The sequence below is a fragment of the Geotrypetes seraphini genome, chromosome 5, assembly GCF_902459505.1.
Source record: "Geotrypetes seraphini chromosome 5, aGeoSer1.1, whole genome shotgun sequence".
Classification (NCBI taxonomy): Eukaryota; Metazoa; Chordata; class Amphibia; order Gymnophiona; family Dermophiidae; genus Geotrypetes; species Geotrypetes seraphini.
In genome coordinates, this window is record NC_047088.1 from 262,721,911 (window position 1) to 262,744,659 (window position 22,749).

At 45.3% G+C, this 22,749-nt stretch overlaps 1 protein-coding gene across 6 annotated transcripts in view; it reads left to right on the forward strand.

The window, feature by feature from the left end:
• The window catches only part of SLC11A1 (solute carrier family 11 member 1), a 69,245-nt gene extending 46,789 nt beyond the window's left edge, over positions 1–22,456 (forward strand). For all 6 annotated transcript variants that reach the window (XM_033946977.1, XM_033946974.1, XM_033946978.1 and 3 more), the window contains 6 exons: positions 11,977–12,063; positions 13,405–13,524; positions 17,398–17,547; positions 17,696–17,769; positions 20,282–20,435; positions 21,218–22,456. In XM_033946977.1, the coding sequence (XP_033802868.1) occupies positions 11,977–12,063; positions 13,405–13,524; positions 17,398–17,547; positions 17,696–17,769; positions 20,282–20,435; positions 21,218–21,340 (708 nt within the window). In that variant the 3' untranslated portion in view covers positions 21,341–22,456. The remainder of the gene's footprint in view (positions 1–11,976; positions 12,064–13,404; positions 13,525–17,397; positions 17,548–17,695; positions 17,770–20,281; positions 20,436–21,217) is intronic.
• The last annotated feature ends 293 nt before the right edge of the window (positions 22,457–22,749 follow it).

The following is a 22,749-nucleotide window of genomic DNA, read 5'->3' on the forward strand; positions in this document are numbered from 1 at the left end:
AAATCCCCAGGACACACTGTTTGTCTTCAGAGACATTCAGTGTACCACAGGAGTGGCGCAAACAACTCCAGCACTTGCTGTACCTTCAGAGACACACTCTACCACAGGAGTGCCACCATCCCTCCAGAATTACTGTTTACCATTGGAAACATACTGGGCTCATTCTCTTCAGGTCACCTAAATTTAGGAGCCAGAATGCTGTGTACTAAGTACAAATTCTTTATCTGTAATTATTTACTCAATTGCCATTATAGAATATTATCATCCACAGTTTTAAGCCTAACTTTAGACACGAGTAATAACGCCAGCTGAAAGACTGCTGTAAATGCACGCACCTAACAGGCCGCTAACTGCGCTTGCCTCTGACTGGAAGCTCTGGAATGAGAGGGCATAGGATGAAGTTAAGAGGTGAGAGGGTCCAGAGTAATTTAAGGAAATACTTTTTTACAGAAAGGGTGGTAGATGCTTTGAACAGTCTTCTGGAAGAGGTGGTGGAGACAGAGACTGTGTCTGAATTCAAGAGGGCCTGGGATAGGCATGTGGGATCTCTCAGAGAGAGGAAGAGATAATGGTTACTGCGGATGGGCAGACTGGATGGGCCATTTGGCCTTTATCTGCCATCATGTTTCTATAACCATAAAGTTCTGTGACCTCACAATGCAGGTGTAAAGAGCCTTAGCCTATAGGAAGAGGAGATGCAAATGTTAAGAGCCTTAGCCAATAGGGAGAGGAGGAGATAGTGGATGCTGTGGATGGGCCATTTGGCCTTTATCTGCCATCATGTTTCTATGTTCCTATAACCATAAAGCTCTATGACCTCACAATGCAGGTGTAAAGAGCCTTAGCCTATAGGAAGAGGAGATGCAAATGTTAAGAGCCTTAGCCAATAGGGAGAGGAGGAGATAGTGGATGCTGTGGATGGGCCATTTGGCCTTTATCTGCCAGCAGGTTTCTATATTTCTCTAAAACACAGTTAATTTGCGGAGGAAGCAGATTTGATCATGCAACGCTATTGCTGAAACAGCTTCGCTGGTTACCAGCAAAATGTCGTCTTGTTTACAAAGTTCTCTTGCTGATTTTCAAAATGATTCACCACGGGATCCCCTGGTATCTGACTCAGGTACTGACACTGTGTCAGCCGCCCGGATCTTTAAGGTCACGGTTAGCCAGTGAAGAGCTGGTAAGTGTGCACTGTGCGAAAATAAGGATTTCGATCATCTCAGTACTTTTCTGGAACAATTTGACGATATTCAGAAATTCAAGAGGGTGTTATAGAGAACGTGATTTCTAGAGGCTCTTTCTTGAACGACTGTTTATCCATTTTGGAGTTTTGTTAGATGAATGTATATGATCTGCTGTTATATTGAACTTTTTGAAGATTGTGTCTGTATTTTGTGAACCGCTCAGGTTTAAGTAGGCTATAAATTTTTAAATAAAATAATAACTTGAGGAGTAAAGTATAATTTGGATTCATTTGGATCGATTCGTCCTATCCTGTACTCGATTTATATTTAATTCTGATCTCAACATTCTCTGTAAAACAGACAGACCTTCTCCCTCGTTCTATACCAGAGCTCGAAAAGTTAAGCACCATTTGCACGATTAAATTGTATAGAATATGAGCAGTTATGCACGTGAATGCACACTTACACATTTTATGCTAGCAGAACCCTCAGCGCTATTCTATAATTTAACATAAGAAAATAAGACTAGCCAGACTGGATCAGACCAATGGTCCATCTAGCCCAGTATTGTGTTTTGACAGAAGCCAGTCCAGGTCATAAGTGCCTGGCAAAAACCCAAATACAAGCAACATTCCAGAATCTCAAAGAATAACAAGATTCCGGAACCCCAAAGAGTAGCAGCATTCCATGTGGAATCCCCAAAGAGTAGCAACGTTCCAGAATCTCAAAGAGTAGCAAGATTCCGGAATACCAAATAGTAGCAGCATTCCATGCAGAATCCCCAAAGAGTAGCAACATTCCACAGTCTTGAAGAGTAGCAAGATTCCGGAACCCCAAATAGTAGCAGCATTCCATGCAAAATCCCCAAAGAGTAGCAACATTCCAGAATCTCATTCCAGAATCCAAAAACAGAACTTATAAAAACCTGGATAAAAAACGAAAACCTAGACTGCCTCTTCCTCATAGAAACCTGGCTAACATCGGACACAGACCCAAGAATTACAGAAGTCTGCCCTCAAGGATACAAAATTACAGTGACCTGCAGAGAGAAAAAAAGAGGAGGTGGATTAGCGATCTTACTCAAAGACTCCCTAACCTTAAACATATTGGAAAAAACTTCCACCCCTTACATGGACCTTTTAGCATGTCAAATCTCTTCCACCGCACTGAAAAAACTCACTAAACTGCATGCTCTGTTATATAACACTGGGAAACTGGGCCATGGTTAGATCCGAATTTGAAAACTTCATATACCAAAACTTACTTACAGCAGCACACAATCTTATCCTAGGAGACCTAAACCTTCATCTTGAAGACCATTCATCCAAGCCAGTAGACAATCTACTTTCTTTCCTCAATGCCCTATCCTTTCAAATTTTAAACCCACAAACTACTCATAAGAAAGGACACCAACGGACATTGCAGCCTTCATGACCCATCAAACATCTACTTCAGAAATTCAAACGTCTAATGGAACCTGGTCCCCATCCCTCTGGTCAGACCACTACACTTACACCTGCAACATCATCTGGACCAAAAACAAATCCAAACCATTATCCAAAATAGTAACCTATACATCACGCAAACGCATCGAGCCCACTATTTTCTGGTCCAAAGTAGACGAAACAATCCAAGAAGATAACCCCAAAGACTTCATTTCACACTGGAGCTATTTGAGTAACAACATCCTTGATGAACAAGCCCCACTTCGAACCAAAACCAGAACATGCAGACGATCAGACCAATGGTTCGACGAAGAATTACTCCTACTCAAGAGACAATGGAGACGTCTGGAAAGAAAATGGAGAAAAACCAACCAAGATCACACGAAAACCGCCTGGAAAAAAATTAACAAACAATACAAACTTCTATTAAAAGAAAAGAGAAAAAAACATTACACCAACCTAATAGGCATGGAAACCCAAGACACCAAAAAACTATTCCAAATATTAAAAGATCTAACTAACACCATACCCTATTTAACCACTAACAATAACTCCTCCCCTTCAGCCTCCCTCCTAGCTGAACACTTCAAGAATAAAATTACAAACACCAGAGCTACTCTCATTAGTAACCCAACCCACCTACTCGAAGTCACAATACTCCCCACAGAAAATGAATCTTGTGCTGCAGACAGATCTTGGTCCCAATTCCCTAAGATACATTGGACCGAATTCAAAAACTCTACAATAAGTACAGCCACGCATCATGTGAACTCAACCACTGCCCGCCATATCTCCTGTCATCAGCGAGCACTAAGTTCCGTACCTTACTCCTACACTGGATACAAACCATGCTCACAGATGGCATTTTCCCGAATGACCTCAGCAAAATCATCATCACCCCAATCTTAAAAGACCCAAAAAGACCAATAGACCTCTCATCCAACTACAGACCAATAGCCTCAATACCACAAGCCAGCCACCCGCAGTGACGACCCAAGACTTTCCTATATAACACAGAGAGGCCTTCCCACCATATTGGAAGGTCCTCACAGACAGAACCTCTAGACGATAAGTAACCTCCTCTTGTCTGTTCTGTTTGTCTCCTCTATTTTTACCTCTAACCATCAATCCTCCCTCGACTGGCCTACTCTCCAGCCATCCCAATCCCTTCGTTGGCTGGACGGTGTTCTCTCTTCCCAATCACAACCTCTACCTTTTTACCACATTCTCCCCACAGACAGATCTGTATCATGGCCTGCCCCATCAGTTTACCATTTCTCCTACTCTACCTGATCTGGTTCAGAATTTGCCTAATCAACTCACTTACCCCAACCCCTATCCCTGTCCTTAACCCCTCATTCCGTCCGGTAAAATCTAAAACCCCCACTCTCTCTCACCGCACATTATATGACTACTCTGAAGCAGGCCCCTTCCCAATACCAATTCTGCCACCACTACGCAGACCGTCCAAGCCATACATAAAAAAACAACGATCTCTAAAAAAACTGACTTACTCCCACATTTGTCCAATCGATCCGACCAACTACCAAAACCTACATGGCTATTACTTAAATATAAGATCCATGAGGAACAAGTCCATACTAATTAAGGACTGGCTGAAAGAATCCAACCCTGACTTCGTCCTATTTACAGAAACATGGCTATTATCCGACAACGATATTATTATCCAAGACTGCCTTCCCCCAGGCTTCAAAATTTTATCGCTAGCTAGGACCTGGGGCAGAGGGGGAGGCCTAGCCATAATTTTTAAAGACAACCTACACTGCTCTACTCTAAACTCAAAATCCACTCCCAACCTCGAAATTCTTTCAGTCTCACTATCATCCAAATCCCTAACGGCTACGTTAACAACAACTCTGTTTTATGTTCCACCAAAAAAATGGAACCTTGCCAAGGACGACTTCTTCGAATTCTTACTAACTAACTCTCTATCTAGCCCTTACAACCTACTATGTGGAGATATTAATATCCACCTTGAAAAAACAGACCTACCTGAAACCACAGAACTCTGGTCACTCATCTCCTCATTAGGGCACCTCAAACCCCTCCCAGTTAAAACCCATCAAAAAGGCCATCAATTAGATTTTGTTTCTTTCTCCTCTCGAGAGCTATCCTACCCCAAAATTATCTGGAAACAAGAACACTGGACCGACTCACTATGGTCGGATCACAGTCTCTGCGATTTTGAACTTGACTGCCAACTAAAAACTACGAGCCCAACAAATAACTTCCCAATAACAAGAAATAAAAAATTCCATACCAGCAGAGGTAGCATAAATCCCGTAGAATTCTGGTCTCACTATGAGATCATATCAGAACAAAACAAACAAACCGACCAATTCATGAACTCCTGGATTACTGATAGCACCAATATCCTAAATAAAATGGCCCCCATCAAAACCCGCAGAAAAAGACTTAAAAACCTAGAGGGCTGGTTCGACACAGAACTGCTAACGCTAAAGAGAGACCTAAGAAAATCGGAAAGACTCTGGCTAAAATCAGGAATGCAAGAGCACAGAACCGCCTGGAGATTAAAAGTAAAAACCTACAAAAATCGAACCAAAGAAAAACGCAAAAACTTCTACGCCCTCAAAATCGGCGACATCTCAACTAACAGCAGCAACCTATTTAAGCTGGTAAATGATCTATACAATATAGAAACTTTTATCAACTCACCCGAAGAGACCACTCTAACAGCAAACAGCCTGGCGGATTTCTTCAACTCCAAAATACTACAACTAAGATCCTCTCTTACCAACCCAACCAAGCCCCACTGGTGTTACCCCATTCTACCAGACTCAGGCGAATCCAGAGCCGACCTGTTCTGGAACACATTCTTACCCATAGACTGGCAAACTTTTAGTAAACACTACAATAAGTATGCCAACTCCTACTGTAGACTGGACACCTGCCCCCCTAATATCATGAAATCGGCCCCAGTCAATTTTAAGGCCAAAATGCTGACTTGGATCAACTCCCTACTATCCTCGGGGAAGTTCCCAGTAGAACAAGGGCACATTTTGATTACACCAATTAAGAAAAATACTAAAGAGCCTTCCAACACGGCCTCCAACTTTAGACCTATCGCCAACATCCCCCTGGCTACCAAAATAGCAGAAGGGATAGTAAACACCGAACTCACCACATACTTAGAAAAACACAACATCTTGCACGACAACCAATCCGGCTTTCGGTCAGGCCACAGTACTGAAACAATTTTAGCTTCCCTGCTCGATTACCTTCATCAACTATTCAGCCAAGGCTCTTGTGCTCTAATACTGCAACTCGATCTAAGTAGCGCATTTGACTTGGTTGACCACGCCACTCTACTAGACTGTCTGACTTCTATTGGAATCTCAGGTCACGTTCTCAATTGGTTCCATGGATTTCTTTCAACAAGAACCTACAAGGTGTTCAAAGACGATACTACCTCCTACAGCTGGGACAACCCCTGTGGAGTCCCACAAGGCTCCCCCCTATCCCCCACCCTATTTAACATCTACCTTGTCTCCCTAGGAAATCTCCTACAAAGCTTAAAGCTCAAATTTTTCATCTACGCAGACGACATCACAATAATCATTCCGCTCTCTTACTTTACCTCAGAGTTTCTAAATTCGCTATCTTTCACCCTAAATCAGATCGAACTTTGGATGTCAGCGTTTAGACTAAAGCTAAACCCAGAAAAAACCAAACTCTTCTTAGCATCCCCAAATGACAAAATTAAGGAAACCACGATACACATCAATGGTCTTGACTATTCTATTGAGCAATCACTAAAAATACTAGGTGTCACTTTAGACAAGCATCTCACACTGGAGAAACACACCGACCTAGTATTTAAGAAAAGCATCTCGGTGCTCTGGAAACTCCGCACCATTAAAAAATACTTTGATGACGCCTCCTTTCGTCTGCTGGTCCAATCTTCCATTCTTAGTGTCCTGGACTACTGTAACATCATTTATCTAGGCGCCTTCAAGAAAATCACCAGAAAGCTGAGACTGGTCCAAAATACCGCCATCCGCCTTATCTTTGGCCTGAAGAAATGGGATCACATATCCCCTTTCTACCACAAGCTGCACTGGCTGCCATTCGAATCCAGAGTCCTATTTAAGTTCTCTTGCATCTGCTACAAAACCGTTTCTGGTATGTCACCAGCCTATCTTTACCCCCACTTCAACCTGAACTATAATAAGAAGAGCCCCCGCAGAACAACTCTATTCGCCTTTCCCTCACTGAAATCGTGTCACCTTAAAAGATTCCTCGAACGAACCTTCTCTCTCCAAGCGGCCAAACTAAACTCATGGCTCGCCCAAATCATACTTGACAGCTATTCATACCTCCCCTTCAGAAAAAAGCTCAAAACTCTACTTTTTAACGGACCAAATCTCTAACGCTCCCCTCTTCCGCCGTAACGTTACCCCCTCTCCACCTTAGAAAACTGATGAAACCCCCTCCTTTGCAACAGACCTATCCCTTAGCCCCCCCTTCCCCCATCTAAACCCTCCTCTCCCCTCTCCCCCCCTTACTTTCCCACCCCCCCTCCAAGTTGGTTGCCCCCCCCTGTTTCCATCTAATATGCTCTTATCTAATTTCCTCTCTTAAACTCTATTGTATCCTACTGCAGCACTCTGTATGTATCCCGTATTGTATCCTACTGCAGCACACTGTATGTATCTCGTATTTAGCCCTTCCCCCTCCTAAATCGTTTATGTAAACGAGTTCGTCCCCACGATTGCCTTGTTATGTTCTTCTTTTTTCGAATCGCACTGTATGTAATTCATCTACCTGTTGTGAACCGCCTTGAACTCCCTGGGTATGGCGGTATACAAAATAAAATATTATTATTATTATTATTATTATTATATATCAACTATCCCCCCTGGAAACAATCTACACTTATGCAGATGACATCCTTGTCCTCCTTGAGACTGACCAGAACCTCACCAACCTCCACGAAAACATTACAGCTTGCATAATGAGACTCCGTGCCTGGTCCCTCTCGGTACAGATGAAACTAAACAAATCTAAAACAAAACTACTCTGGCTCGGCCCAAAATTCGAACACCTGCCCACACTTTTCACACTACCCACAGGCGATACACTACAGCTCGAGTTCTCATGCAAGATCCTTGGTATCACTATCGATTCCTCTCTCTCCCTCAATGACCACCTCAACTCCTTGGCAAAATCATGCTTTTTCAGCCTTCACATGCTGAGGAAAACTAGATCCTACTTCAGCCAACAACACTTTGCCATCCTTGTCCAATCCATCATCCTCTCCAAACTAGATTACTGCAATGCCATCTACTTAAATCTATCAAAAAAAAGTATTCTAAGACTCCAGCTAATCCAGAATACTGCAGCCAAACTGATCTTCTCAAAACGCAAGTCTGACCATGCCTCCCCACTCCTTGCCAAACTTTATTGGCTCCCAATAATCTCCAGAATCCATTTCAAATGTTCCTGCCTGGCTTTCAAGATCATTCACGGAATCCTGCCTCCTCTTATCCCACTGTCTTTCAACTCCTCCAGTCCCGACTCCTCCAGAACTGCCCAAAGGCTTAAACTAGCCTTCCCCTCTCCACGCGGCATCCACTATTCAGGCAAACAGGGAAAATCCCTTCTCTTCAAAATCACAGGTCTTTGGAACAACCTCACCACCCCGCTGCGGAACCTGAGCTCCCTTCAGTTATTCCACAAACAACTGAAAACCTGGCTTTTCAGCAAATTGTAGCTCTATCCTTCCCCCCTTTCTCTCCCCCCTTCTACACATAAGTTCATGTAATCCTTTTTCTTCTTCTCTACCCACTATTTTAAGTTCTTGTAAACCGTGTCGAGCTCCATTCTCATGGAGATGATGCGGTATATAAACTTAAGGTTTAGATTAGATTAGTAGCCAAATTCCTTACCAACTATCTCGAGGACCATAACTTACTCCTTCCCACGCAATCCGGCTTCAGAATTAACTTCAGCACAGAGACACTACTAGGCTCCCTTATCGACACAGCAAGACAACACCTCAGCATTGGAAAAAAAAATGCTGCTCATACAGTTGGACCTGACGGCGGCATTTGACCTGGTAGACCATAACATCCTATTGCAAATCTTGGACTCAATAGGCATCTCAGATAAAGTATACTCATGGTTTGAAGGTTTCTTAAAATCCAGAACATACAAAGTAAAATCAGACAAAGAAAAATCCAAACCTTGGTCCAACCCCTGCGGCGTTCCACAAGGGTCCCCACTGTCCCCTACTCTCTTCAACCTATATACGGCCTCTCTTGGCGTTTACCTGAACAAACAAGGCCTATCCTCTTATAGCTATGCTGATGACATCACCATCCTCATTCCTTTCGACCAACCAATGCTCTTAATTTCAGACACACTACACAGAACTCTAGCTACAGTTACGACTTGGATGGAAGACCACAAACTGAAACTCAACCCAGACAAAACTAAATTCATCCTCCTAGAAAATAACAAAATCCCAACCATAACCAACTTAGAAATCAACTCTATCAACAACCCTTTGCAAACCACCCTAAAACTTCTAGGTATGACTATTGACAAAGGCTGCACCATGCAACCAAATTAACAAAACAATACAGAAATCTTTCGCAGTTATGAGAAACCTTAGACAAGCCCGAAAATTCTTCGAAAAAACACAATTTCAGCTCCTAGTACAATCTCTAATCCTAAGTATCCTAGACTATTGCAACATCCTCTACCTCCCCTGCCCTGCAATTATGATTAAACAACTACAGACAATTCAGAATACAGCTCTGAGACTCGTCTATTCATTGAAAAAACATGATCACATTACTGAGGCATTCATCAATTCTCATTGGCTTCCAATCCAGGAAAGAATACAATTTAAATTCTACTGTATACTATTTAAAACTATAAATGGAGACAGCCCAACCTACCTAAACGACCGCCTCATCCAAACCACCTCTACCAGGCATAGAAAAACACACACCCCATTCACTTATCCACCAATCAAAGAAGTAAAACGGAAAAAACTATACAACGGGCTACTGGCCACTCAGGCAGCGAAGATAGACAACCAAGTCTCCAACCTATTGACAACAACCCCAGACTACAAGATGTTCAGAAAGGAAATAAAAACTATACTCTTCAAGAAATCCCTTAATAAAGCTTAATACCATGATAAAGCTTAACCCCCCTCTTACCATCCCCTCCCTAACCCCAGATCCTACCTTTCCCTCTCTTGGAAACCTTCTCTGATTTAACGTTGTAACCCTTCTTCCATAACTCTTTTTGTAATCCGCTTTGAACCGAAAGGTAATGGCGGAATAGAAATCTGTAATGTAATGTAATCTTGAAGAGAAGCAAGATTCCAGAACCCCAAATAGTAACAAGATTCCATGCTAATAAGCCCAGGGCAAGCAGTGGCTTCCCCCACGTCTATCTCAATAGCTTAAGAACATAAGATTAGTTCTACTGGGTCAGACCAAAGATCCATCTAGTCTAATATCCTGTTTCCAATAGTGACACAAGTACCTGGCAGAAACTCAATTCGTAGCAAGGAAACATTCATATTTACGCACATAAGTTATAAAATACTGTGTTGTGTGTAAGTGCCACATTTAGGCATGCCCACTTATGGCAACCATAGATCTGGCATTAGTGGGTGCCTCTAAATGTGGACACGTCGATGCTCTTGTCCTTGTGATTATTTAATGGTATCTTGATGCTCAGATGCCTAAACTGTGGTGTCCAGTTAATGAATCCCCCCACCCCCCCCCACCCCCGTTAGGAGTCTCATTATACCCCCAGGACACACTGGACCACAGGAGTGCCTCTAGACCAGTGGTCTCCAACTCAAAGCCTTTGCAGGGCCACATTTTGGATTTGTAGGTACTTGGAGGGCTTCAGAAAAAATAGCTCATGTCTTATTAAAGAAATGACAATTTTGCAGGAGGTAAAGCTCTTTATAGTTTATAAATCTCTCCTTTTAGCTAAGTCTTAATAATAATATTGTCATTTATAGCTAACTAGCTGATGCCCCGGCGTTGCACGGGTATTTAATTATAGCAATAACACTGTAAATGGATTCAAAAAAAGATACTTTATAGTGGTGAAATAAATTATTTTTTTACAGCTTTATATAAAGTACAATATTCAAATAATAATGTGAAATATTACTAACACAAAACTTGATTATAAACAACATTTTTAGTTTCACCTCCAGGAGCAAGAACATATACATTCTTGGGTGAACCCACCCTTGAGCAAGCAACATAGAGTTGTCCATGGGAAAAACAGGGGGATCTTAAATCCACTCCACAGTATGTAATAGTCTGTCCTTGTGATTTGTTGATTGTGATAGAGAATGCAAGTCTCACTGGAATTTGCAATCTCTTAAACTGAAAAGGAAGATCTGTTGGAATAAGTGGTATCCGCGGGATAAATACGGATTCACTTTGTCCCTTTCCGGTTAAGATAGTTGCTTCAATTACATTGGCCAGTAACCTCTTTACACAAAGCCTTGTGCCATTGCAAAGTTTTGGTGGGTCAAGGTTGCTAAGTAAAATAACTGGAGATCCCACAGCTTTTTACATTTTTTCCATTGACATGAATGGGTGAAATATGATTTTATGTTTGTAGCTCCGCCCACGTGTGCAGGTGGGCCGCGAGACCCCCAGAACATATCACCCCAGGTAGTGAGGGATCTGCATACCAAGTTTCGTTCAAATCGGGCAAGCCGTTTTTGCGTTGGCAGCTTTTTACATTTTTTCCATTGACATGAATGGGTGAAATCTGATTTTCTGTTTGTAGCTCCGCCCACGTGTGCAGGTGGGCCGCGAGACCCCCAGAACATATCATCCCAGGTAGTGAGGGATCTGCATACCAAGTTTCGTTCAAATCGGTCAAGCCGTTTTTGCGTGATCGCGGCACATACACACACACATACATACCTCCGATTTTATATATATAGAAGAGACGTGATCAAGAAACTGTTTTAGTTTACTTTTGTGATTATGATAAACATACCGAGAGCCTCAAAATAGTACTTGGCGGGCCACGAGTTTGAGACCACTGGTCTAGACCATGCTGTGGGAGCCCCACTAAACCCCCCAGTCATGCTGTGAACCATCAGAGACGCCATGTGTGCCCACAGGAGTCTTGTTAAGTCTGCAGGAGAGCTGACCTTTTCAGCCCAGACACTTCTGGAAGGACTGAAGGATCCTGTGGAGATGTGTGACCCTGCGGCTGGTGGCAGCATTTGAGAGAGACCGTAAATCAGGGAGGAGGGAGCTGGGGAGCCCCCTGGTAAACAGGTCTGTCTGTTTGTGTTTCAGTATGAGGTGTGCAGTAACAGCAGCAGCCCCCACGATGGTGTCTTTCCCAATGATGACGACCCACTGACCGTGGACATCTACAAAGGGGTATTTATTCGCTGAACTAGGAACCAACCCGGGACCCCCCCTCCCCCTCCCAAAGTCAGAAGATAAAGAAACAGGCCTAGTATCAGCCATCAGAATTCAGTTCTGGGCTAAAGACTGAGTGGGGAAAGGCCAACTTTCTGCTGGGAAACCTTGATTTCTAGTGATGCCTCCCACCGACTCATATCGTCATATCACTGGAAGGGCTGAACCTAGTAGAGTCCAGAACTGTTTAGGGTAACCCCCTCCCCCCCCCCTTTTAGGAGTGCCTGGCATGAAAATCTCCTGTGAGATCTTTTAACAGTTGATGTGGTGTGTGGAGAGCGTGGTGGGGTGGAATCGGGGCGAACCTGTGTATGTCTCATCCCTGGAATTTGGGATATTGCTTAAGGGATTCCAACTTTACCTCCCTAGTAAAAATTAGAGCAAAGCTCTTGGGGTCCTCATACTTCCCCCGCACCATAACAGCCTCCCCCCCCCACCCCCACCCCAACACAGCTCTAAGCCCTAAATATAATCTTTGTGGTGTGTCTTTAACCCTCTGAGATTCAGATCAAAGACTTGAATGTGGACCTCCTGATACACCAACCGAACCTCTCCTCTCTCCCTTCCCCATCCTTTCCCCCTCACCCTGTAAACATAACCTTGTTTGCCACTAGCAGTAACATACACAGCAAGCTGCTTTCAGCCAGCCCTGGGCCTTCCCTCTGCCGTGTCAGGTTGGATATAGCTAGGGTTGCCTTCTCTTTTTAGAGGACAGGGCGCCCATAGGGATTTCCAAAACCTGGCAGTTTGTCCGGGTCTTGGTAGTCCCCTGCTTGGAGCCATGTCTGTAGGACCTCTGCGCATGTATGGACGTCAACGCACTGATGTCATACATGCACACACATGTGTGTGATGTCATCACATTGATATTTGCGCATGTGCGGAGGCCCTCCAGATTTTGGGGACCAGGGTGGGGCCAGGTGTTCTCTTTTTTTTAAAGATGAAATCTGGCAACTCTAGATACAGCAGAGGGAAAATCCAGGGCTGGCAGAAATCAGCTTGTTCTCCATGTTATTATTATCAGCAAATAAGATAATGTTTAATGGGCCATTGGTGGGGGGGAGGGATGGAGGGAAGAGAGGGATCAATGCCAGACTAGAGGCTGGAGAGAGAAGGGGAGAAATATTGGACCAAGAGAGAAGGGGGAGAAAGCTTTGGACCAGGTGAAGCACTAGCAGTGAGTTCAGACTCAGAGTCTTTCACACACTCCAGGTAGCCTCATCGATTGCCGGAGCATAGCTACATGCAATGAACTTTCTACATAACATACTCACTTCCTCCTTTCTTGTTCCTATCCAGGGTGTCATCCTTGGTTGCTTCTTTGGTCCAGCGGCTCTATACATTTGGGCAGTGGGAATCCTGGCTGCAGGGCAAAGTTCAACAATGACGGGGACCTATGCTGGTCAGTTTGTTATGGAGGTGAGCCAAAGCAGCAGGAGAGCTGTGAGGAGCTCCTGGGCCAAAATATGACTGTACTTGGAGAGAAAAAAAAGAAAAATGTTGAATAAGACCAACAAAAGCAGATGACAAGATGCAGACAAGGTGACCTTCTGCAGTGGCGTACCAAGGGGGAGGTCCGCCCCTGGTGCACGGTTTGGGGGGATGCACAGCCAGCCAGGTCCAGGTCTTCCTGCCCTTTCTTTCCCCCGGTCCGCACCGCTGCAATATTACCTCCCCGCTGCTGCTGCTAATCGCCAACAAGAAGTCTTCTTTCCGACGTCAATTCTGACGTCGGAAAGAAGACTTCTTGTCAATGGGGAGGTAAGATTGCAGTGGCGCGGACCGGGGGAAAGGAAGGAGAGAGGCGCTTTTTTTCTGCGGCAGGGAGGGAAGGATGTAGGCAGGCAAGCTGGCTGGCTTTAGTGCAGCAGGGAGAGAGGGAAATAGGTAGGCAGGCAGTCAGGCTTTGGGGGGTGGACAAAATCTGGAAGGCAGTGGGGGGACATAAGGAGGCACTGGGGGCACTAAGGACATGGGAAGGGGGCTCTATGGACACAGGACGGAGGCGCTGGGGACACTATGGACACAGGAAGGAGGCACTGGGGGCACCATGGACACGGGAAGGAGGCATTGGGGGCACTTTGGACACGGGAAGGAAGCACTGGGGGCACTTTGGACACGGGACGGGGGCACTGGGGGCACTAAGGACACGGGACGGGGCACTGGGGGCACTATGGACACAGGACGGAGACACTGGGGGCACTATTGACACAGGACAGAGGCACTGGGGGCACTAAGGACACAGGACAGAGGCACTGGGGCACTAAGGACACGGGAAGGAAGGAGGGAGGGAATAGAAAGGGACAATTGTTGGGCCTGAGTGCAGAAAGAAAGAAATGAAAGAAATAATACACAGTCAATTAATAGATGTCCCCTTTTGATGAAAAAAATAAATGGTCACGTTACCTCTGATATACTTTCTCTGCAGCAGAGTCGGCAGCCGTGCTGAGGTGCAGGAAGGTCCCACGATGACTCGTCTGCCGGCTCTGCTCCGGAAGAAGTAAGTTACGTCAGAGGGGGTGGACCCGGCAGACGCAGTCATTGGGGGACTTTGCCACAACTCCCTGCGTCTGCTGAGTCCACCCCCTCCAACGTAACTTACTTCTTCCGGAGCAGAGCCTGCAGACGAGTCATCACGGGACCTTCCAGCATGCAGCTGCTGAGTCCCTTCCAGAGCAAGTACCTCGGAGTGGGGTGGACTGGCAGCCAGCAGCTACACTCATCGTGGGACCTTGCTGCATGAAGGGAGAGAAAGGAGCAGGATAGCTGGAATGGAAGAGTGGTGGAGGGAAAGAAAGGGGGCAGGGTGGTATGGAAGGGTGGTGCTGATAGACTTGATGTACAGAGAAAGGGGAGAGACATAAGGGGGAAGGATATTGGAGGGAGAGAAAGGGGGCAGATGCTGATTGAAGAGGGGTGGATGGCGAGAGAAAGGGCAGACATTGGGTGGTAGTGGGGAACCTATGCTGGATGGAAGTGTAGATGGGACAGATAAGGGAGCAAATGAAGGAAGGAAATGGGAGGAGAGAAAGAGGGGAGCCCACGCTGGATGGAAGTGGACAGAGAGAGGAGAAGGTACTAGATGGAAGATTTGGAGAAAGAGGGTACATGATGGAAGGAGGGGATAAATAAAAGGAGGGCACATGATGGGGAGAAAAGGATTGAGTTAGGGAAACACTGGAGGGGTGAGGAAAAGAGGTGGCTAGCTTTAGGTAGACAGTAAAAAAGGACATTGATGAGAGGGTAGTAAGAATGTAATCTAGACAGATGCAGAAAACAAATTGAAAAGGAAAATGAGGGAAAAAAGGGAAAGGGATTGCAGAGGAAAGGTGTCGGAGAGGGAAGGAGAGGAGAGAAATGCCAGACCAATGGGGGTGAAAGGAGAGATGGAAGGGGGAGTCATACAGTTTCTGGAAGGGGCATAGAAGGAGAGAAGATGCCATATAGGGGAAGAGAGATGGCAGACAGTGGATGGAAGGAAGAGGGTTACAAGAAGATGAGGAAAGCAGAAACCACAGAAGACAAAGGTAGAAAATTTTTTTCTGTTTATTTATTGCTTTAGGAGACATGTGTTACTGTTTCTGTGATGCACTGTATGCAGAGTCCAGCTTCTTACTGGTTCAATTTAACCTTTGTCTATGTATTTCTATTTTATCCCCCCTTTTACAAAACTGTGGAGCGTTTTTTAGCGCCAGCTGTGGTGTTAGCAGCTCTGATGCCCAGAATTCTAAGAGCTGTTACCACTGTGGCTAAAATCCACACTACAGTTTTGCAAAAGAGGGAGGGGTTAGTTTGTGATGACATATTCCATACTAGGCGAAGGTGTTTTCTGTGTTCTGTGTGTTCGAAAGACATGGTTTTCTGTTAGGATTGACTGTGTAGGATTGATCTGTCCTAGTCTGGCTTGTTTAGTTTTACAATGGGTGAATTGATGTACTGCTCACTGCAATATGTAAGATGCTGCCTTTTCCTAGGTACTCATGTTTTTCGTACAGATTGGGGGGGGGGGTGTCAAAAAATGATGGGCCCCGGGTGTCACATATGCTAGGTACGCCACTCCGCTGAATGTGGCTCCAGTGCCACTCAGCTGATCTTGGGCAGGGGAGAAGAGAATAGTTTGTTTGGGTTTTTTTGCAGCGAACTTGACAAGAGGGGGGAAGAGCTGTGCCTACTGATGTGCTCTTCTGAGCAGATGCCAAGCACAGTTCCTCTCCCTTTTACTGGGGTGCCCTGCACAAATAACATGTGTATCCCCCACTCAGTGTTATCACCTTGCTAAGTCTGTGATGTTATGTTGTATGTGAAGCTTGGCTGACATCTAGTGGCCAGTTATGCTGCCTGCGGTGCCATGTCTAAGAAGCATCTGAGTGCTGTCAATCGCTATCATTAGTTGTATTACAGGATTGAACAATGCTTCACACTGTACCTTATGCTCTGATTTGCTCTAGGATAGGATAATTGCGCACTGGGGCTAATTTGGTAAAAGGTGCTTGTTTTAGAAAGGACACATAGGCACCTATGCGCCTGTGTAAAATAGGAAACCAGCCTCGGTAGCATACACGTTCCCACCTGCTCTGCAACTCAGTCCCAGCACCACTCCACATCAATCTAGACATGATCTTTTCATGTGCACACTTTCTAAGCACCTATTCTGCCATGCAATTATATAAAAGCACTCATCTTTTTGGGAAACATGCTTTACATGCAGAACATAGGAATAGCCTTACTGGGGCAAACTGAAGGTCCATCAAGCCCAGTATCCTGTTTCCAACAGTGACCAACCCAGATTCCAAGGAGTACAACGGATTTTATGCTGCTTATCCTAGGAATAATCAGTGGATTTCCCCAACTCCATCTTAAGAACGGCTTATGGACTTCTCTTTTAGGAAATTAGCTAGACCTTTTTTAAACCCTGCTAAGCTAACTTCTTTCACCACATTTTCTACCAGTGAATTCCAGAGTTTAACTGCATGCTGAGTGAAGAAATATTTTCTCCAGTTTAATTTAAATCTACTACTTTATACAGTTTTCCACCTATTGACTGCATGCATCCTCTACAATGATTGGCTCTGGGATAGGATAAATGCACCACTCTCTCCTAGGTTCAGATTGGCTCTAGGGCAAGATAAATCATACTGAACTCCATGCCCTCATTGCTTTAGGATAGGATAAATGCACATTGTATCCTGTGCTCTGATTGGCTCTTGCATTAGACAGTACCTTGAGTATTACTGGAAAGGCAGATTCCCTTCTTTCTGCTGAATTTCTAATGGATATTTGTGCATTTTCCAGGGCTTCTTGAATCTGAAATGGTCACGCTTTGCACGGGTTCTCTTCACCCGCTCATGCGCCATTGTCCCAACGGTACTGGTGGCAGCATTCCAGGATGTGAGCAACCTGACCGGAATGAATGACTTCCTGAATGTGCTCCAGAGCATCCTGGTGAGTGTCCAAAGGGCTGCCAGGGAAGGGGGGATGGCCGGCGGCGTGAGCAGGGTGTTGGGGGTGGAGAGGCTGCGGTCTAAGCACAATGGATTTCTCTGCAACAGACTCACCCTGATTCTCGCTCTCTCTCTCTTCCCCTCTCCAGTTGCCGTTCGCTTTGCTTCCAGTTTTGACTTTCACCAGCATGCGGCCTCTGATGCACGATTTCACCAATGGAATGTGGGTACCCTTCCTGGGATGGGGAGGATGACTGGGGGAAGAAGGTCAAGAGTGAGGTGCACTGGCAGGACTCAGTATGAGGGGGTCACAGTACTGGAACTGCAGAAAGTACTCCAGGGCAGGAATGAGGTGCACTGGCAAAATGTAGGTGACAGGGTCTCAGAACTAAAATAGCACACGTGCTGCTAACAGAAGTGAGGTGTATTGACAAATACATGAGAGGCCTCAGGGCTGCTGAGGGACAGGTGCATTAATAAAATTGTATTTAGGGCTGGGTGGGTACTGGAATTGTAGGAGGTGTTTTGGAGCAGGAGTGAGGTACATTATTAGAATAGTGTGTATGTAAGATCTGAGTACTAGAATAGCAGGGGGTTCTTCAGGGCAGGAATGAGGTATATTGATGGAATAGTGGCAGGAGTACATACCAGGAGTAAGGTACATTATTAGAATAGTGAGTGTGTGTGTGTTAGGGGGGAGGGTGTCCCGGTACTGAAATACCAGAAGAGTGAGGTTGGCCACTGTTGGAAACAGGAATCTGGGCTTGATGGACCTTCGGTCTGTCCCAGTATAGCAGGGGTTACTGAGAACAGATGTGAGGTACACCTGTAGTCACAGGTGGTTGACTGATCTGCTCTAGATCACATGGAAAGAAATGTGAACCTAGAATAGTGGTGGGGGTAAGAGACTACCAGAGAGTGTTACAGGGCAGGACTGAGGTGCATTAGCAGAGCTGTCCATAAGGTTAGATTTCAGATGCTATATTTGGTTTTGGCTTCAAATAAAGTCCTTTTTATTATTGCATTACCCCAGAAATTAGTTGGGTGTGAGCCTTTTGTATGGAACTAACTGCAGACATTTGTGACTCTAGAGTTTTCCAGAGCTTTGCCTCCTTCACCGGGTGAGTGTAAGGTGATAAAAGTAACCCCTGGGCTGGATTACACCTGTAGTGCTAGTTTTTACAGCTGTAAATAGCTGGTGGACTTTGAACCTTTGCTCAGCTAAGGCTGAGAATATTGTGGAGGCATCACTACAGCACTCAAAGCTATGGGGTCTTGACTCTCACGCAACAGTGCCTCCCAGTGGCCAGATTTAGAACTATGGTTTGTAAACATCGGCCTAAGCTGTAACTGCCATTATGAGGCTGAGTTGAAAGAAGACTCAATCCGTCCTCCTTTTTCTGGAGCCATATGGTAACCCTAAACAGGGGACACCCCACAAACACGCACACAACCATCATCTTCTAGTAGTTGCAAATTGAAGGGTCTTCAGGGGTCTCAAAATCCCTCCTCGAGGGCCGCAATCCAGTCGTGTTTTCAGGATTTCCCCAATGAATATGCATGAGATCTATATGCATGTACTGCTTTCAATGCATATTCATTGGGGAAATCCTGACAACCTGACTGGATTGCGGCCCTCGAGGAGGGACTTTGAGACCCCTGATTTAATCAAAGTACCTCTAGCCATCAGCTCCCTAAACAGCTCTAAAATGATTTATATTCAGATAGACTTATTGAATTATGATAACGATGCCAATTTATGATAAATATTTTGGAAACAGATGGGTTTTTAGATTTTTCAGAAGAGCGTATGGATGGCCGTAGTCTGAGCAGGGAAGGTTATGGATGCCTGATTAGAAAATGGCTTTTCAAGTTTCTTATAATGTACATTTTTAAATGATGGAAAATTTAAAGCACAATGATCCCTTAGGCCAGGGGTAGGCAATTCCAATCCTCGAGAGCCGGAGCCAGGATATCTACAATGAATATGTATGAGATGGATTTGCATGCACTGCCTCCTTGAGATGCAAATCTATCTCATGCATATTTATTGTGACTATCCTGAAAACCTGACCTGGCTCCGGCTCTCAAGGACCGGAATTGCCTACCCCTGTCTTAGGCTAACAGTACCCTTAACATGGGGCAAGAAGACTGGGTGACAGATATTGATCCATGTAAAGCTTTAAAAATAAGACAGGCTAATTTCAACAGCAGTTTGTGCTGTCTGCATTCTCCGTGCCATGCACAGTTCATTCCATTGTAGTGCTACTTTTCTAACCCACGCAGTCCTGACACCCAATAGAAAGAAGCTGCCTACAGTTTTCAATAGTGATGTGTTTCAAGCCTCTAGCACTGGGCTTCGTCAAGTGGTGGGCTATACCTAGAAGTGGAAGATGTTCCCTCCCTCTGTGGAAAATGGGTAGCTGTTGGCTTCTGTCTCCGCAAGGAGAAAAGGACACAGAGCAGAGAAACGGGCAGGTAGACAACTCAAGAGGGAGGGAGAAAGACAAGGCAGACACCCGACTTCAAGTCTCACCCCCTTCACCAACTCTACTGCTCCAAGGTGAGGTGGATTTTCTGCAGCTGCTGGCCAAGGGGAATGTATCCTTATCGCCTCCCAGAGCTGTTTGGACCCTTTGTAACAAATGCCTGTAAACAAGTTCCCAATGACTATGTGACTTCTTCAGGGGCCTGAGCGATACTGAAAGAATCTGTGTCCGTATTTCTGTCTCTAGCATCGGAAAGGTGGTCGCTGTTGCAATCATTGCTCTGGTGCTGGCCATCAACCTGTACTTCGTAGCAGTGTATATCCCCACCCTGAGGAGCATTGCTTATTACATCCCCGTTGGCTTCATCCTGGCTGGATATAGCGTTCTCACCTTCTACCTGGTAAGTAACGGCGCTGGCTGAGAGCGTCCCTGTGGTGTGAAATATTGTAGCTTGGTCTTAGCTTGTGAGGTATGGAAGGGGGGGGGGGGGGGGGGGGAGGCAGGTGAGGGTTGAATGCAACAGGAATTGGGACCATGTTAGAACCAGCCAGTTCTGATGTTAGGAAGGTGAATGGAGATTTGATGATATTTATATAATCCATGTATTCTTCCCAATGTGTTTTATTTAAGATTTAGCTCACACCTCTTCAGAACTAGCTCATGACGGATTATAATCTAAATTTGTATCTGAGACAGTGGGGAGGGGGGGTCGATTCTTCCAGGATTACAAGGCGCGGCAGTGGGATTTGAACCCCAGGTTCCTGTCCCTTACAAGAACAGTGAAGTGGATCTTAAAACGGACATAATAAACCAATGAAGCGCCAGTCCGAAATGAGTTTGGGGAACCCAGAGAGAGAGCGTGGTGGTCCCATTGCAGATATGAACACCAAGAAATTCAGGCCCTGTTTTTAACTGGCATTTATAGATTATGGGGAGAGTCATACCAAATCTAAAATGGGTTAGACAAAGATCCGAGCTTCTCCAGAGCCAACATAATATGATCTCATCCGGGGACTGAGCTGCCGGACACCTTCAGTGTGTGAGTGACTGAAGCTAGGTCTTACCCTGAAAGGAAGGGACAGAGCTGCCCTAAGGCATGAAAAATCCAAACAGGTAACAAAACAGACAAGACCAGAGGCTGTACTGAGATTTCGACCCATGTGATGTTTGTCTGTCTTTCAGCTCTGGGCATGCTGTCTAGCGCATGGAGCCACCTTCCTGTCCATTGGGAGAGACACCCGGTTTTCATATGGCATTCCAGAAGGATCTAGTGCAAATGGCATTGTGAACCATATAGCCCAGTGACTGCACAGAGACCTATGGAGGGTGCAGGGACTTTAGGGACTGGCGTGGATGATTTACACTTCAGGGAACCAGCGAATGGAGAGGCAATCTCGCATCTCAGCTTTAATGCTTATGAAGAGCTTCATGTGAATTCCTGGAGCATCCAGCCCTGCTGGCAGAGCTGGAATCAGAACTGAGGCACAGGGATAAATGCATTGGTGGGAACTGGAGACTCACTCCCTAGTGCCAGGGTTGAGATCTGTTTGTGTTCTTCGCTCCTGCACGTGACCCTATATTCATACACCGGGTCCTGGCTCAGGCCATTTCTGCAAGAATGTTCTTCCCTAGACCGGAGACAGGAAGAACTTCCGTGTTCAGATGGATGGAGGTGTGAGTTTTAGAGCCTGTCTGGTTTGCTTTATGGTAAACTAGTGCAATAAAAGTAACTGTTTAATATGGTTTTAGAGAAAGAGCATCTGTTGCCCAGGGATTTTCATGTCTCCGCAGCTCTTTTGGAAAATAAATATTTCATTCCAAGTCAAAAGTATTTTTAGAGTGCAGGGTCAGGTTTTTCATTGTGAAAAATAGCCATTGCCACTATAGTGCCCTCTGGAGTTACTCAAGGGCACAGCCACAAGTGGGCCTTTCCCTGTTTGGCTTAGGCCCACCCAGCAACAATGCACCTGTGGTACAGCTGGCAGGGGTCCCCCAAGCCCCATCGGCTGAAGGCATCTGAATCCTGACATAACTCCCTTCACCCAACCTCAGCGGTGCTGTGAGCTGCCAACAGTGGCACACTGCACGTGCTCAGTCCACTGGTGAGAACTGAGCATGTGCAGGGGGCTAATGTGGCATTTAAGAGAGCTGTCACTAACTGCTCAGAGTCAGAGGCAGTAAGTCTAATGGTCTTCAGCTGGCAGGGCTTGGGGATCCCCAGCAGCTAAGGTATTTGAAGGGGAAGGGGAGCATCAACAGAGATGAAATGCATCAGGCCCATCCATTTTACCCATTGGTCTATCTAAAATCTGTCATTTGCCCACATGTCCTGGCGCTACCTTAGATTAAGACCAGGGGTGTCAAAGTCCCTCCTCGAGGGCCGCAATCCAGTCGGGTTTTCAGGATTTCCCCAATGAATATGCATGAGGTCTATTTGCATGCACTGCTTTCATTGTATGCTAATAGATCTCATGCATATTCACTGGGGAAATCCTGAAAACCCGACTGGATTGTGGCCCTCGAGGAGGGTTTAGACTATCTCATAGCCTAATCATGCCTGCTTTTTTTTTTTTTTTTTAATTCAGTCACAACTTTACTCATTCTGTCAAACACTGAACTCCCAGTTTTGAACAGCTGCAATCCCTGGTAGATTTAAAACAAACCAGAGAAAACATTTCTTCACCCAATGGTATTGCGGTATATAAGCTGTTATT